The following is a 14,937-nucleotide window of genomic DNA, read 5'->3' as shown; positions in this document are numbered from 1 at the left end:
ATGGTCTTCATCAGTTTCCAAGAGTGCTTTAATACATTTTATTCTGAGAATGTAAGTACAATTTTATATTTAACAAGTCAATCATAAATTAAATGGTAACAAGGAACAATTCAAGTAAATAGCACATCTACACATTTGAAATTCATACAGTCCTTGGCAAAGACGAATGAAAACAGTAATCTCAGAGGTCAGTAAAAAGTGGATGCTGCAGTGCCTGTGTAGCTGTGATGCGTTTGGCTGGATTCAGGTCCAGCAGTCTATCCAGCAGGTCGTAGGCCTCGTCAGGCACCCTGTCCCATCCCATCTCATCCTGGGCCTCAGGCTCTGCTAGGGTCTGGTCCTCCTCTGGGTGGTGCTGTCTGGAGGGCTCCCCAGGGGGATGAGTGGAGATGGGGGAGTCATGGGTGTGGTAGTGGCGTGTGGTAGTGTCTCTGTGGGGATGTGGTGTGGCCTCATCGTCCGGGGATGGTCTCCTTCCTCTGAGGGTTTCACACAGGGTCCTCAGGTCCTGCCGGGGGAGCTCGCGGCTGCACACCACTGATTTACCTGTGGTTGAATAATGGTCATGTTATGGTCAGACTGCTGTACTTTACTCTGGGTTTACGGTTTGTAATATTACCAGTGGCACCCTGCCCTTACTCTTGTAATTCGACTCGATTAAAGCCTTTTAAATAGCTTAGCTTTTTTTGTAAATGGCTTTTTATAAAGTTATGAACTAAAATACATTATTAATTGGAGCCTCTTATTGCTGTTTAAGTGACATGACTAAGAGGAAATTAGATTATCCAAACAATTACATTGATATCAGTAACAGGTCTTAGGTAGGCCCATTATTCATCAAGATACGGGACTTTCTTTCTATGACGTAGGTGAAGTGATGTCAGTGACAACTTTGCAAATACATTTACATTACATTTAAGACATTTAGCAGACGCTCTTATCCAGAGCGACTTACAAATTGGAAAGTTCATACATATTCATCCTGGTCCCCCCATGGGAATTGAACCCTGGTCCCCCCGTGGGAATTGAACCCACAACCCTGGCGTTACAAGCGCCATGCTCTACCAACTGAGCCACACGGGACCTGTGTGATGGCTTGTGACTCAATCTGGTGCTCAGTGTTGCTTCAACAAGTAACGGAGCAACAACCAAGATGTCTTTCTGTGGCCTCCAAGCATCCTAGTGCACAGAAGAGTCTGAAGAGCAACAACAAAAATACCATGGAGGAAGGAGAGAAAATGATATGACAGACAAAAAGGTCTGTACGAAGATTGAAGAGCAGTTGAGGGTCCAAGGAGATGTGAGAGACCTCGTCTGAGTTGGTTGGGGGCACCTGGGGTGTGGCCTTGCAGAAAAGGGGGCAGAGTGGTACAGTTGACCACACCCTCGTCCCCTCCAGGGAGGACATGAAAAAGAAAAAAAATAATCCAACTGAGACCACTTCTCCTAGATGGATGGGAGGCTTCCTGGCCCTGGGGCTACCTGCACTCTTTCATCCAGCAGGAGCTGACACTGTTTCTCTGTTCAGATGCAGTGTCTCCTTGCTGCCGGGGAAGACCCTATTGGCTGTCCACATGGCAGCATTGTAAAAATGTTTATGTATGATATTTTGCATCGAAATCACAGTACAACTTGGGTAATTTCCCTAGCAACGTTCCGACATTGCTATGTTTCACCTTGGTTACTTTAGCTATACACCGGTACAGATAACCACTTGTAATAGTTGTGGTCAGTATAGTCTGCCTGGCACTAAATCAGAAAATAAACAATGGCTGACTGGGTTGGGAAAGAAACATCTGCAGTTCTTCGGTTTCAGGACGAATTATAAAGGTGAGCCAGCAGACCTGATCGAAGTCACTTGCAGAATATGCGATAATCAGAGCAAAGGATGGACAGACTACAAACATCAACATTTACAAGTTTGCTAAGCTGAGTTTCCAATTGCATCTTATTTGAAAGACACAAGCTAAAATATTTCCGTACTAATTTTGTTTAGGCTACATTTAGATTTTGTACAGTTACATATCCCTTTTTCCTATTTGTTTTTAGCCTAAGCCAATGTTTATTCATTTAAGTGTTAAATAATACATTGGTTATCTGATTGTATATTTAGGATTTTTACAGTTCGATAGGCAAAAGGCTTAGCCTGAGCCAATGTTCATTAAAGTGTTAAAGAATGTTATAAACTGGATGGGTCGAGCCCTGAATGCTAATTGGCAACAGCCGTGGTATATTAGAGCGAATACCACGGGTATGACAAAACATGTATTTTTACTGCTCCAATTACATTGGTAACCAGTTTATAATAGCAATAAGGCACCTCGTTGCGTCATGCCGAAGAACAACCCGTAGCGTGGTATGTTGGCCATATACCCCCCCCCCCCCCCAGGCCTTATTGCTTAATTATAGGCTAAATAATACATTTGTTTTATTTGATTGTTGTTGACTTTTATATGTACAATTTGTAAGCTATTCAAAATAAAGTTTGCGAGACAATTCTGACAGATTCATCATTAAATTTATTTTTTGTTCCCATTTATTGAAAATGCTGCTGCGGGAGCTTATGCCCGATTGCCCGTTGCGCAATTCAAGGACATGAATAAACACTGGCAATATTATAAAATGTTAGTTTGTAAGTTTAACTTGTAAAAGTAACATTTACTGCAACTTTTATTGACAGTACCCTAGTGTAGGCCTATATTATTGGCTGTTTGTTTTACAAGGAGGGATTCTCCGACGGCACAATTTATTTTGCCAACACTTTGGTAAAGTAAAGCAAAAACGAAATGTGGACTTCCTCTTCGATTAGTCTATCTTGCAATTGTTTGTTCTCTCCCTCTCAGTATTACTATACTATGTTTTTATTCAGGCTATTCTGAGATGGAACTCTGTTAGGACTATAGATTCCTTCCATGTTTGATCAAAAAATTAATAGGCTATGCCTAGGTCAAAAAGTCATTCAAATCAAAAGGGAATTGGGGAGAAAAACAGAAATATATTTAAAAAAGGAAGATTTTAAAACAACAAGACAGACAACGACAACAGCGTGTCCACTGCAAAAGACCCATGATCATCAGATGGAGGAGGAAAACACGTTGGACCCCATGTGACATGTTCAGCTGTTTTGGTGCTCTCCTCTCTTTCTACAATCAACATTGACTATTAACATAATGCAAGTGAACAAACTACCACATACGTATTAAACATTTAGGCTATGGGGAATAGGGAATAGGCCATTTGGCATGTTGCCCTGCTTTGTGCTCACTGAGCTGTCATGCGTTGCCAGATTCCAGCGGTAAAGTCAAGTTCAAATATGCTAAACCATCGCTTGTGACATCAAGATGTCGTCACCACCGACAATGGCTGTCAAACATGGTCGATAAGACGAATACACACCGAACGTCTTGGCAGCCTGGATGGTTTCTCTGGAGCCTCGGATGGTCATGATCTGTGTGAGGGCGATGAGGTCGTCACTGGCTTTGAAGAAGGGGTACCTGCCACTCAGCAGGGAGAGCAGGATCACACCAGCTGACCAAATGTCTATGGCTGCAGGAAGACAGGAGTGAAAAATAAACAAGTTGACATGTACTGTGAAATATGATTGAGAACACATTCTTATTTACAATGCAGAGAGCGATATTGCAGTGGAGAGGAGTATTAGTAGAGATGCGAGGTGTAGTACTGCTGAGGATGGTGTCTGTTAGTCTTACCTGTTCCCTGGTTGGGACATTTGGTAAGGACCTCTGGTGCTCTGAAGCCAGGGGTTCCGGCCCTGGGGGCCACCTGCTGTTTCCTGGACATACAGATGTTACAGACTCTGTCGGTGGAGTAGCAGCTGCAGGTGAAGCCCAGGTTGACCGCAGCAGGGGTCATCCTCTGGTTGGGTCTCTGGTTGCTGATAGGGGTCCTGACAGGTACTGGGCGCCGGTGGGCAGAGACAAACTTGCGTGTGGCAGGGTTGTCTGTTTTGGTGGGCTTCACCAGCTGCCCCAACATAGACAAAGGATTGTTATGATCGGAAGAAAGTCTTTCCAAAAAAAATCTACAGTTCATCGTCTGGTTTGTTACTGCTGGAGGGCAGTCTAACTGAGTATCCAGAAACATGTATTTGTTGGTGACAACTCCAAAAGACTAAAACAGAGTTACTGCTAGCTAAGAGAGAACTGAAAAGTATACCAAACTTGTGCGGCAATATGTCTGTCAATCAAATGTGTTCAATACACACTGGACAACAGAGTAGCTATGGATTGAATGTAAGAGGAGAGAAGGCAACCATTTCCTACCTCCATCTTGGGGTCAGTGGTTTTGGGGTCAGTGGTTTTGGTGGGGACGGGGGTAAAGCTATTCAGGTTCCTCTCTCCAAACACGGCCCGCGGTGCTTTACACAGACCTAAGAACTCCTGGTTTAAATTTAAAAAATAAAAAATAAACTAAGTCACATCATGTCACTAACGAACGCCGCAGACAAAGTTCATACAGCAAATATACTACATGCCACCGTATACATTACAACATCCCTGAAGTATGTTTTCAACTCAAAACGTCTTCAGAGTATCACAACACTGTATGGTCCAATAACTACAAGGTCAATGAGTTAACCTTGTCGCAAAAACTAAGCCTATAGACAAATACCATAACACCACTGTAACCAAATGAAGTGCAAGAGATAGATCCAGTGAAGACAACCTTGGTGTGTTTAGAGCGGGTGGTGGAGGTGAATGTGGAGATCGAGACCCTCTTATCTGGTGGTTTTGAGGAAGTGGAAGAAGAGGTAGAGGAGGAAGAGTGAGGCGCTAAGGTCCTGGGGTGTGAAAGTGATTGTAGAGGTGGGGCTAGGGAGGTTGGTGCCCGTTTCCCCTGTGATGTCTCCGGTTTCCCCGTGGAGCCCCCACTCTTTTGGGTCTTCTGCTTCACCACCTTCAACAGCTCGATCTGGGTGTCGGTCGTGCCCTGTGCCAGCCCAAAGTCCACCAGGGCAAACCTGCAAACCACCATGAAAACAATATATGCTAGGAATACGCACCCCAACAAAATGTGGGGGAGTTGCAGGTAGCAAACATTTAAGGGGTTTATAAATGCTTGAATTTTGGAATAGAGACCATTCAAGACAGGAGATTAATGATCTCAGTCCAAAATGTGGACGTCAGACCAGAAGACAGGATCTCTGGACCTGACTAACTGAGTCAAGTATTCCAGAGTGTCATATAGAGCTGAAGGTTAGCTCCAGTGATAGAGGTATTCCCGAACTCACATCTTCTCCTGGCGGTTGTAAAGGAAGTTGGTGGGCTTAATGTCACGGTGGATGATGCCAAACTGGTGGATGTGTCGGAGGGCTTTCAGCAGGTGGTAGATATACTGACGCACCTCCTCGAAACTCAGCAGGCCAATGATATCCTGATAGGAGAAAGATTTCCGTCACTTTGCTAGTGTTATGCCACAAACAAGGTATAAACACACAAACCAGGTAACCAACTACACAGTATTGACTCACCACAAAGGTTTGATGCTCCATATAAGGCATAACAATCACACAGTGATCATCCTTTCTGAAGCAGTAGGTCACGCCCATGACGTTTTCTTTTCCACTTAAAGAGGGAAGAAAAACATTGAGCACATTGTGTTGTCTAAACCTGGGGTCTCCAACTTTTTCTAGCATGAGAGATACTTTTAAAAACTCAAACATGTCGCAAGCTCCTTTTTCTAGCTTTCAAATAGTCACATTCTTCTCCTCTCCCCCAGGAACATTAGTGTATAAGAGAAAGTAGTGCACTGTTTTTACTGCCAATATACCTGGTAAAATAATGGTTAATAAACAACTAAGGGGGGACCTATAAAATCTGTGCAATCGACTTGTTGGAGACTCCTGTTCTAAACTGTAAACTAATGCAGTGCAATCCTATTCATGCATCTGTTGAGAGAATGTTCCCCTACAAGTGGATTAGTCAATGAAAATATTAGTGCTTGTGGTAATATTGTTCCTACACTCAGAGCATGTAAAGTGTGAGACTTACCCAGCCACAGTGAGGCACTGGAGCTCTGCAGCGATCCTCACAGGGTGACTGGTGGGGATGAGGTGCTTCAGGGCAAACTTCTCTTTCGTCCCATTGGCCATCAGAGCCTCACCCAGGTACACTGAACTGAAAGTACCTACATAAAACAAAGTATTTGTTGTTTTTCCATCAACAACAGATATAGGATAAACCTTTAATTGTTAATTGCCAAACTGTGGCTAACCTACAGTTGTCTGCATATGAAGACATACAGAGTACTACTACATACCTTCACCAATTTTGTCTAAAATGTGGAAAACTGTGGAGAGCTGAGGAACAGCTTCGTAGAGGTACTCAATGTCATTCTCCACATCCACTGGAGAAAAATAGAGTTACCATACAGAAGGCATAACATAATTGGTAAAGACAATATCACCGAAACAATGCCCCTACTTCTTGTTGCACGATCAAACTCACTTGATAGTTTTCTCCTTCCAAAGTGCTTGTCGGCTTTGACTTGACTTTCTCTGCTGTTGCCGTCATCGCAGACAGAGGGAATGCCTTCCATTTTTTCTGAGGATCTAGAAATACAGATGAGCATTTAAACCAGTAAAAATTCTGACACATGATGAATGTGATGAAATTATAACATGTAATTGGGAAATTTAAGTTGACTAAAGTTAATATTTAGTTTAGAGTGATCAACATAATGTTTAGCATATGTCGAGTTTCTGTAATACACATCTTCCTGTGTTCTGTTTGTGACTGTCAAGATGCGGGTTGACTAGAGGCACAATGACCAAGTACACACGGATTATTCTGCAGAGCAACTGTCAGCTAACCAAGTTACTGTGCATGGGATAGCTGGCAAGTTAGCTGACTTTTAGCAATCTGCTAACTCTGGTTTGACAAGCTAACTATGTTGAAACAAGGTTTTTAATAAGGAAACAAGCAGATACAAATAAAAGGTACTTTATGCTGATATTACTCAATTGTATACTATTCAAACAACACAGAACAACTAGCTACAAGCTCAACTAGCTAGCTTCTAGTTTGGAGAATGTACACTGAACAAAAATATAAACGCGACATGTAAAGTTCTGGTCCCATGTTTCATGAGCTAAAATAAAAGATCCCAGAACTTTTCCATACGCACAAAAAGCTTATTTCTCGCAAATGTTTTGCACAAATTTGTTTACATCCCTTAGTGAGCATTTCATCCTTTGTCAAGATAATCCATCCACCTGACGGGTGTGGCTAATCAAGAAGCTGATTAAACAGCATGATCATTGCACAGGAGCACCTTGTGCTGTGGACAATAAAAGGCCACTAAAATGTGCAATTCTGTCACGCAACACAATGCCACAAATGTCTCAAGTTGAGAGAGCGTGCAATTGGCATGCTGACTGCAGGAATGTCCACCAGAGCTGTTTCGTGAGAATTTTTGGATAATTTCTCTACCATAAGCTGGCTCCAATGTTATTTTAGAGAATTTGGCAGTATGTCCAACTGGCCTCACTACCGCAGACCATGTATAACTACGCCAGCCAAGGCCCTTCACCTGCAGGTTCGTCAGAGGGGGAAGGCGGGTGCTGGGGTGTATTTCAGCCTGTAATAAAGACTTTTTTTTTAGGAAAAACTGGTTGGCTGAAAAACTGGCTCCCAAATGAGTGGGCCGATGCCCTCCCTGGCCCTACCATGTACGTGCCACTGCCCAGTCATGTGAAATCCATAGATTAGGGCCAAATTAATTTATTTCAATTGACCAATTTCCTCATGAACTGTAAATCAGAAAAATCTTTGAAATTGTTGCGTTTAAATTTTTGTTCAGTATATATTATAAGACAAATTTGAACTACCAAGCTACTTGCTGATTAGCTAACTTAGTTGACGTCTAGGTTCAAAATATATCCCATCGTCAACCTAGGCTAAGGAGCTGAGCTAGCCAGCAAAGTTCTTTGCAAATCGAATTGACGTTACAAAACTTTAATTTACCTTTATCGTACAAATCACTTGTAAAGGATAGCCGATGAGACTAATTGAATACTCTCTGAGACAAATGAAATAAAAAAATAAATAAAAAAGATATCCTGGAATATTACAAAGCAGAACTTTATAAAAGACAAGGAAATCCAGAAGTGCTCTCCCCTCTCCTTTTCCGCAAACAACAAACTCCGCGCTAAAAATGTACGTCAAATGACGTTTGACGTGGTAAGCACACACGTTTTTCAGGTTTTATATATTTTTCTAGTAATGGCGTCCTTTTTTTGTATGCACTAACTGCGCTATGGTTCTTTGAACAAAGCCTATGGAAATGTATGGAGTTCTTGTAAAGTGTTTTGATAAACGCCGAAAATAAGGTCTGTGGTAAACACAGGCTTAGGAGATCTCATACTTTTTGTTCTATGATATAATCGCAATCAGCTAACGTCACTTTTTGTGAATTATGTAATAAATAAAACAAACGCACATAAAGGCTTCATAATACATAAAGGTCATGCTAACTGACTGTTCTATAGAACAAAACGTATTAGATCTCATAAACCTGTGTTAACCTCAGACCTTATTTTCGTCATTTATTTCAAAACCCTATTCTTTCCCCATTAATTTTGCCCATAGAAATGGTTGAAAGAAAATGGGGATACCTAGTCAGTTGTACAACTGAATGCCTTCAATTGAAATGTGTCTTCCGCATTTAACCCAACAATCAATCAGAGAGGTACAGGGGGCTGATTTAATCGAAATCCACGTCTTCGGCGCCCGGGAACACTGAACATACCAGAATATTGTATAGCTCTACGTACTGTCAGGAATCCACAGATATGTTTTTTGACTCACTGAATAATGTTCACTCTATCAGTGATATAGAATCTAAGCAGCGTGATGAACCCATCAAAGTTGAGGAGATTATAGAGTCTATTAAACATCTAAAGAACAATAAATCACCAGGTGTTGATGGAATTACATCAGAATTTTACAGATTATTTTCTGAACAAGTAGCTCCCTTCCTATTTGAAGTCTTTTTTAGAGAATATTAAAAACAATGTTCTCCCTCCTACAATGAGTCAGGGGTTAATAACGCTGATACCTAAACCTAAAAAAGAAGTGCTGCTAATCGATAACTGGCGTCCAATTTGTCTTCTTAATAATGACTATAAGATATTAGTGACCTAGTGACCATATCCCCCGTGCATCCCGCAAAGGCGGAGGTGTTGCTAACATTTATGATAGCAAATTTCAATTTACAAAAAAAAAAATGACGTTTTCGTCTTTTGAGCTTCTAGTCATGAAATCTATGCAGCCTACTCAATCACTTTTTATAGCTACTGTTTACAGGCCTCCTGGGCCATATACAGCGTTCCTCTCTGAGTTCCCTGAATTCCTATCAGACCTTGTAGTCATAGCAGATCATATTCAAATTTTTGGTGATTTTAATATTCATATGGAGAATTCCACAGACCCACTCCAAAAGTCTTTCGGAGCCATCATCGACTCAGTGGGTTTTGTCCAACATGTCTCTGGACCTACTCACTGCCACAGTCATACTCTGGACCTAGTTTTGTCCCATGGAATAAATGTTGTAGATCTTAATGTTTTCCCACATAATCCTGGACTATCGGACCACCATTTTATTACGTTTGCAATCGCAACAAATAATCTGCTCAGACCCCAACCAAGGAGCATCAAAAGTCGTGCTATAAATTCTCAGACAACACAAAAATTCCTTGATACCCTTCCAGACTCCTTCTGCCTACCCAAGGGCATCGGAGGACAAAAATCAGTTAACCACTTAACTGAGGAACTCAATGTAACCTTGCGCAATACCCTAGATGCAGTTGCACCCCTAAAAACGAAAAACATTTGTCATAAGAAACTAGCTCCCTGGTATACAGAAAATACCCGAGCTTTGAAGCAAGCTTCCAGGAAATTCGAACGGAAATGGCGCCACACCAAACTGGAAGTCTTCCGACTAGCTTGGAAAGACAGTACCGTGCAGTACCAAAGAGCCCTCACTGCTGCTCGATCATCCTACTTTTCCAACTTAATCGAGGAAAATAAGAACAATCCAAAATTTCATTTTGATACTGTTGCAAAGCTAACTAAAAAGCAGCATTCCCCAAGAGAGGATGGCTTTCACTTCAGCAGTAATAAATTCATGAACTTCTTTGAGGAAAAGATCATGACCATTAGAAAGCAAATTACGGACTCCTCTTTGAATCTGCGTATTTCTCCAGGGCTTAGCTGTCCTGGATCTACACAGCTCTGCCAAGGCCTGGGATCGGGAGAGACACTTAAGTGTTTTAGTACTATATCTCTTGACACAATGATGAAAATGATCATGGCCTCTAAACCTTCAAGCTGCATACTGGATCCTATTCCTACTAAACTGCTGAAAGAGCTGCTTCCTGTCCTCTGACAAATCAACTGTGCATTTCGGTGTTCCTCAAGGTTCCGTTTTAGGACCACTATTGTTTTCACTATATATTTTACCTCTTGGGGATGTTATTCAAAAACAAAATGTTAACTTTCACTGCTATGCGGATGACACACAGCTGTACATTTCAATGAAACATGGTGAAGCCCCAAAATTGCCCTCGCTAGAAGCCTGTGTTTCAGACATAAGGAAGTGGATGGCTGAAAACTTTCTACTTTTAAACTCGAACAAAACAGAGTTGCTTGTTCTCGGTCCCAAGAAACAAAGAGATCTTCTGTTAAATCTGACAATTCATCTTGATGGTTGTAAAGTCGTCTCAAATAAAACTGTGAAGGACCTCGGCGTTACTCTTGACCCTGATCTCTCTTTTGACGAACATATCAAGACTGTTTCAAGGACAGCTTTTTTCCATCTACGTAACATTGCAAAAATCAGAAATGTTCTGTCCAAAAATGATGCAGAAAAATTAATCCATGCATTTGTTACTTCTAGGTTAGACTACTGCAATGCTCTACTTTCCGGCTACCCGGATAAAGCACTAAATAAACTTCAGTTAGTGCTAAATACGGCTGCTAGAATCCTGACTAGAACCAAGAAATTTGATCATATTACTCCAGTGCTAGCTTCCCTACACTGGCTTCCTGTTAAGGCAAGGGCTGATTTCAAGGTTTTACTGTTAACCTATAAAATGTTACATGGGCTTGCTCCTACCTATCTTTCCGAGTTGGTCCTGCCGTACATACCAATACGTACGCTACGGTCACAAGACGCAGGCCTCCTAATTGTCCTTAGAATTTCTAAGCAAACAGCGGGAGGCAGGGCTTTCTCCTATAGATCTCCATTTTTATGGAACAGTCTGCCTACCCATGTGAGAGACGCAGACTCGGTCTCAACCTTTAAGTCTTTACTGAAGACTTATCTCTTCAGTAGGTCATATGATTGAGTGTAGTCTGGCCCAGGAGTGTGAAGGTGAACGGAAAGGCTCTGGAGCAACGAACCGCCCTTGCTGTCTCTGCCTGGCCGGTTCCCCTCTCTCCACTGGGATTCTCTGCCTCTAACCCTGTTACAGGGGCTGAGTCACTGGCTTGCTGGTGCTCTTTCATGCCATCCCTGGGAGGGGTGCGTCACTTGAGTGGGTTGAGTTACTGACGTGATCTTCCTGTCTGGGTTGGCTCCCCCCCTTGGTTTGTGCTGTGGTGGAGATCTTTGTTGGCTATACTCGGCCTTGTCTCAGGATTATAAGTTGGTGGTTGAAGATATCCCTCCAGTGGTGCGGGGGCTGTGCTTTGGCAAAGTGGGTGGGGTTATACCCTTCCTATTTGGCCCTGTCCGGGGGTATCTTCGGATGGGGCCACAGTGTCTCCTGACCGCTCCTGTCTCAGCCTCCAGTATTTATGCTGCAGTAGTTTGTGTCGGGGGGCTAGGGTCAGTTGGTTATACCTGGAGTACTTCTCCTGTCTTATCCAGTGTCCTGTGTGAATTTAAGTATGCTTTCTCTAATTCTCTCGTTCTCTCTTTCTTTCTCTCTCTGAGAACCTGAGCCCTAGGACCATACGTCAGGACTACCGGGCATGACGACTCCCTGCTGCCCCCAGTCCGCCTGGCCTTGCTGCTATTCCAGTTTCAACGGTTCTGCCTGCGGTTACGGAACCCCTACCTGTCCCAGACCTGCTGTTTTCAACTCTTAATGATCGGCTATGAAAAGCCAACAGATTTATTCCTGATTATTATTTGACCATGCTTGTCATTTATGAACATTTTGAAAATCTTGGCTCTCTCTAATTTTCTCCTTCTCTCTTTCTTTCTCTCGGAGGACCTGAGCCCTGGGACCATACGTCGGGACTGCCGGGCGTGGTGGCTCCTTGCTGTCCCCAGTCCGCCTGGCCTTGCTGCTGTTCCGGTTTCAGCTGTTCTGCCTGCGGTTATGGAACCGCCACCTGTCCCAGACCTGTTGTTTTTCAACTCTTAATGATCGGCTATGAAAAGCCAACTGAATATTATTCATGATTATTATTTGACCATGCTTGTCACTTATGAACATTTTTGAACATCTTGGCATAGTTCTGTTATAATCTCCACCCGGCACAGCCAGAAGAGGACTGGCCACCCCTCATAGCCTGGTTCCTCTCTAGGTTTCTTCCTAGGTTTTGGCCTTTCTAGGGAGTTTTTCCTAGCCACCGTGCTTCTACACCTGCATTCTAGCTGTTTGGGGTTTTAGGCTGGGTCTCTGTACAGCACTTCGAGATATTAGCTGATGTACGAAGGGCTATATAAAATAAACTTGATTGATTGATTGATTAGCCTTACTACTTGCAAAAATAATTAAAGAAGTCCTGGATGCAATCATTGATGAAACACAGTCTGGCTTTATGAGGAACAGACATATTTCTAACAATATCAGACTAGTATTAGACATACTTAACTAGTCAGACCTAATAACCGAGGATAGCTTCATATTATTTTTAGATTTTTATAAAGCATTTGACACAGTAGAGCATCAGTTCCTCTTCCACTCCCTTGAGAGACTTGGCTTTGGGGATTTTTTCTGTAAGGCTATTAAGACTCTCTATGCAAATGGTAACAGCTCTATCAAATTGAAATATGGCACCTCACCTAGATTTGAGTTAAAGAGGAATTAGGCAAGGTTGTCCTGTCTCTCCGTAACTGTTTTTATTAATTACCCAACTTCTTACAAATTCTTTAAATAATAGTCATGTACAAGGTATTTCCATAGCTGGTAAATAAATTATTATAAACCAGTTGGCTGACGATACTACACTTTTTCTGAAAGATGCTAACCAAATTCCCATATCGAGCAATGTGATACAATCCTTTTCCAAAGTGTCTGGTCTATATCTTAACATTAATAAATGTGAACTCATGGCTGTCAAAGATTGTGTGACACCTTCATATTATGGTATTCCAGTAAAAGAAGAACTTACATATTTAGGCATAACCATTACAAAGGATCAGAAGTCTAGAGGCTTACTAAATTTTAACCCTCTTATTAAAAAACCCCAGAAGAAGCTAAATCAATGGCTACAGAGGGACTTATCTTTAAAAGGTAGAGTCCTAATAACCAAGGCTGAAGGTATCTCTAGACTAACATATGGCGCTCTATCTTTATATCTTGACAGTAAAATAAGCAAGGAGATAGACCAGATGCTTTTCAACTTTCTGTGGAGAAACCGTACCCCTTACATTAGGAAAACTGTTGTATTGAACACTTATGAGAATGGTGGGCTGAATTTTCTGGACTTTACTACCTTAAATAATACTTTTAAGATCAATTGGATAAAACAATTCCTAAGAAGAACGATTTTATTCCTCATCATGTCTTCTCTACTTTTGGTGGCCTTAACTTCATGTTGTTTTGCTATTATAATATTGACAAAGTTCCAGTGAAACTTTCTGCTTTTCATCGGCAGGTTTTCTTGTCATGGTCCTTAATTTATAAACACAATTTTTCTCCACACAGATATTATATATGGAATAATCGGGATGTTTTATAAAAATAATTATTTGTTTTTAGAATATTGGTTCCGAAATAATATCCTATTGGTGAGCCAACTAGTAAACGCAGAGGGTCTTTTGCTCAGTTATAAGGAATTCTTATCACTTTACAAGGTCCCTGTAACGCCTAAAGATTTTGCAATTGTTTTAGATGCCATTCCCTCAGATGTTGCTCTATTATTCAGGAACGTGTCAAGAACTGACCTTCAGAGCCTACCTTCCGTTGACCCTGTTGACTCATCAGTAGGAAAGATTTGTTTCTCTTTTGGTCCATTCAACAACAGAGCGATACAAACCTTGTTTCAGCAGGATGTTGTATCTATCTATACCTTATGTCATGCCTTATTGGAATGGATTTATTGATAATATCTGTTAGAAAAAAGTTTGGATGTTGCCACACACATACCTACTTGTTAACAAAATGAAGGAAGTTTCCTTTAAAATGATTCATAAAAATTATCCTGCCAACCACTATATGAAGAAGTTTAAGGAAAACATCAACTCAAATTGCTCATTTTGTAATGACCACCCAGAAACAGTGTTGCATCTTTTTTGGCATTGTATTCTTGTAATAAAACTGTGGCAAGACATCAGTAGATTTATATTTGAACACATTTATGAACACACTTACACTATTGTGGAGAGATGTACTGCTTGGATTCTTTACCTACGATAGAAATAAGCTGAAACATTTTTATATAATTAATTTGATAAATTTTTTGGCCAAATTTCATATTCACAAATGTAAATTTACAAACAAAAAAACAAATTTTCTTACCTTACAAAAAGAAATTGAAGCTCAATTGTCCATTGTATATTATTCATATATACTTGTTCCCACATATACGTCCTGTATTGATTTGTTGTTAATAAAAAAAACAAAGGTAAATCATTTCCGTTTTTTAGGACTACAAGCTGACGAGCTCGCCAGCTTGTAGTTCTAAAACCCAGAAATGAGTTAGCTTTATGAATTATGAAGCCTTTGTGCTTTTTTTGATT

General features: G+C 41.3%; 1 protein-coding gene and 1 non-coding gene across 3 annotated transcripts; both read right to left on the bottom strand.

The window, feature by feature from the left end:
• Positions 1–10: 10 nt before the first annotated feature.
• On the bottom strand, positions 11–8,153 carry cdc7 (cell division cycle 7 homolog (S. cerevisiae)). 2 transcript variants are annotated; one of them, XM_055882833.1, is made up of 11 exons: positions 7,986–8,153; positions 6,468–6,571; positions 6,280–6,366; positions 6,012–6,147; positions 5,492–5,585; positions 5,252–5,394; positions 4,918–4,981; positions 4,284–4,400; positions 3,711–3,984; positions 3,397–3,546; positions 11–546 (listed from the first exon to the last, which is right to left on the bottom strand). In XM_055882833.1, exons 2-11 carry the CDS (start codon positions 6,556–6,558, stop codon positions 182–184), a joined length of 1,521 nt encoding a protein of 506 aa, XP_055738808.1. In that variant the 5' UTR covers positions 6,559–6,571; positions 7,986–8,153; the 3' UTR covers positions 11–181. The 2 variants fall into 2 exon arrangements, with proteins under 2 accessions (XP_055738808.1, XP_055738806.1); XM_055882831.1 differs by having other exon boundaries at positions 4,687–4,981; positions 7,986–8,152.
• trnat-ugu (transfer RNA threonine (anticodon UGU)) lies at positions 1,009–1,085 on the bottom strand. The gene has a single exon. It is a non-coding gene; the product is annotated as a tRNA-Thr (tRNA).
• Positions 8,154–14,937: the final 6,784 nt, after the last annotated feature.

This window comes from Salvelinus fontinalis, chromosome 26 (genome assembly GCF_029448725.1).
Source record: "Salvelinus fontinalis isolate EN_2023a chromosome 26, ASM2944872v1, whole genome shotgun sequence".
NCBI lineage: Eukaryota > Metazoa > Chordata > Actinopteri > Salmoniformes > Salmonidae > Salvelinus > Salvelinus fontinalis.
Note: the sequence above shows the minus strand (reverse complement) of the source record. Positions and strands in the feature narration are given on the sequence as shown.

Bases quoted from the DNA above. Each gene is read 5' to 3' on its own strand.
- cdc7 (XM_055882831.1), bottom strand. From the start codon at position 6,558: ATGGAAGGCATTCCCTCTGTCTGCGATGACGGCAACAGCAGAGAAAGT. The intron at 6,148-6,279 runs GTATGTAGTAGT...TGTTTTATGTAG, and splicing joins TTTAGACAAAATTGGTGAAG to GTACTTTCAGTTCAGTGTAC. The intron at 5,395-5,491 runs GTGAGTCAATAC...TTCTCCTATCAG, and splicing joins TGGAGCATCAAACCTTTGTG to GATATCATTGGCCTGCTGAG.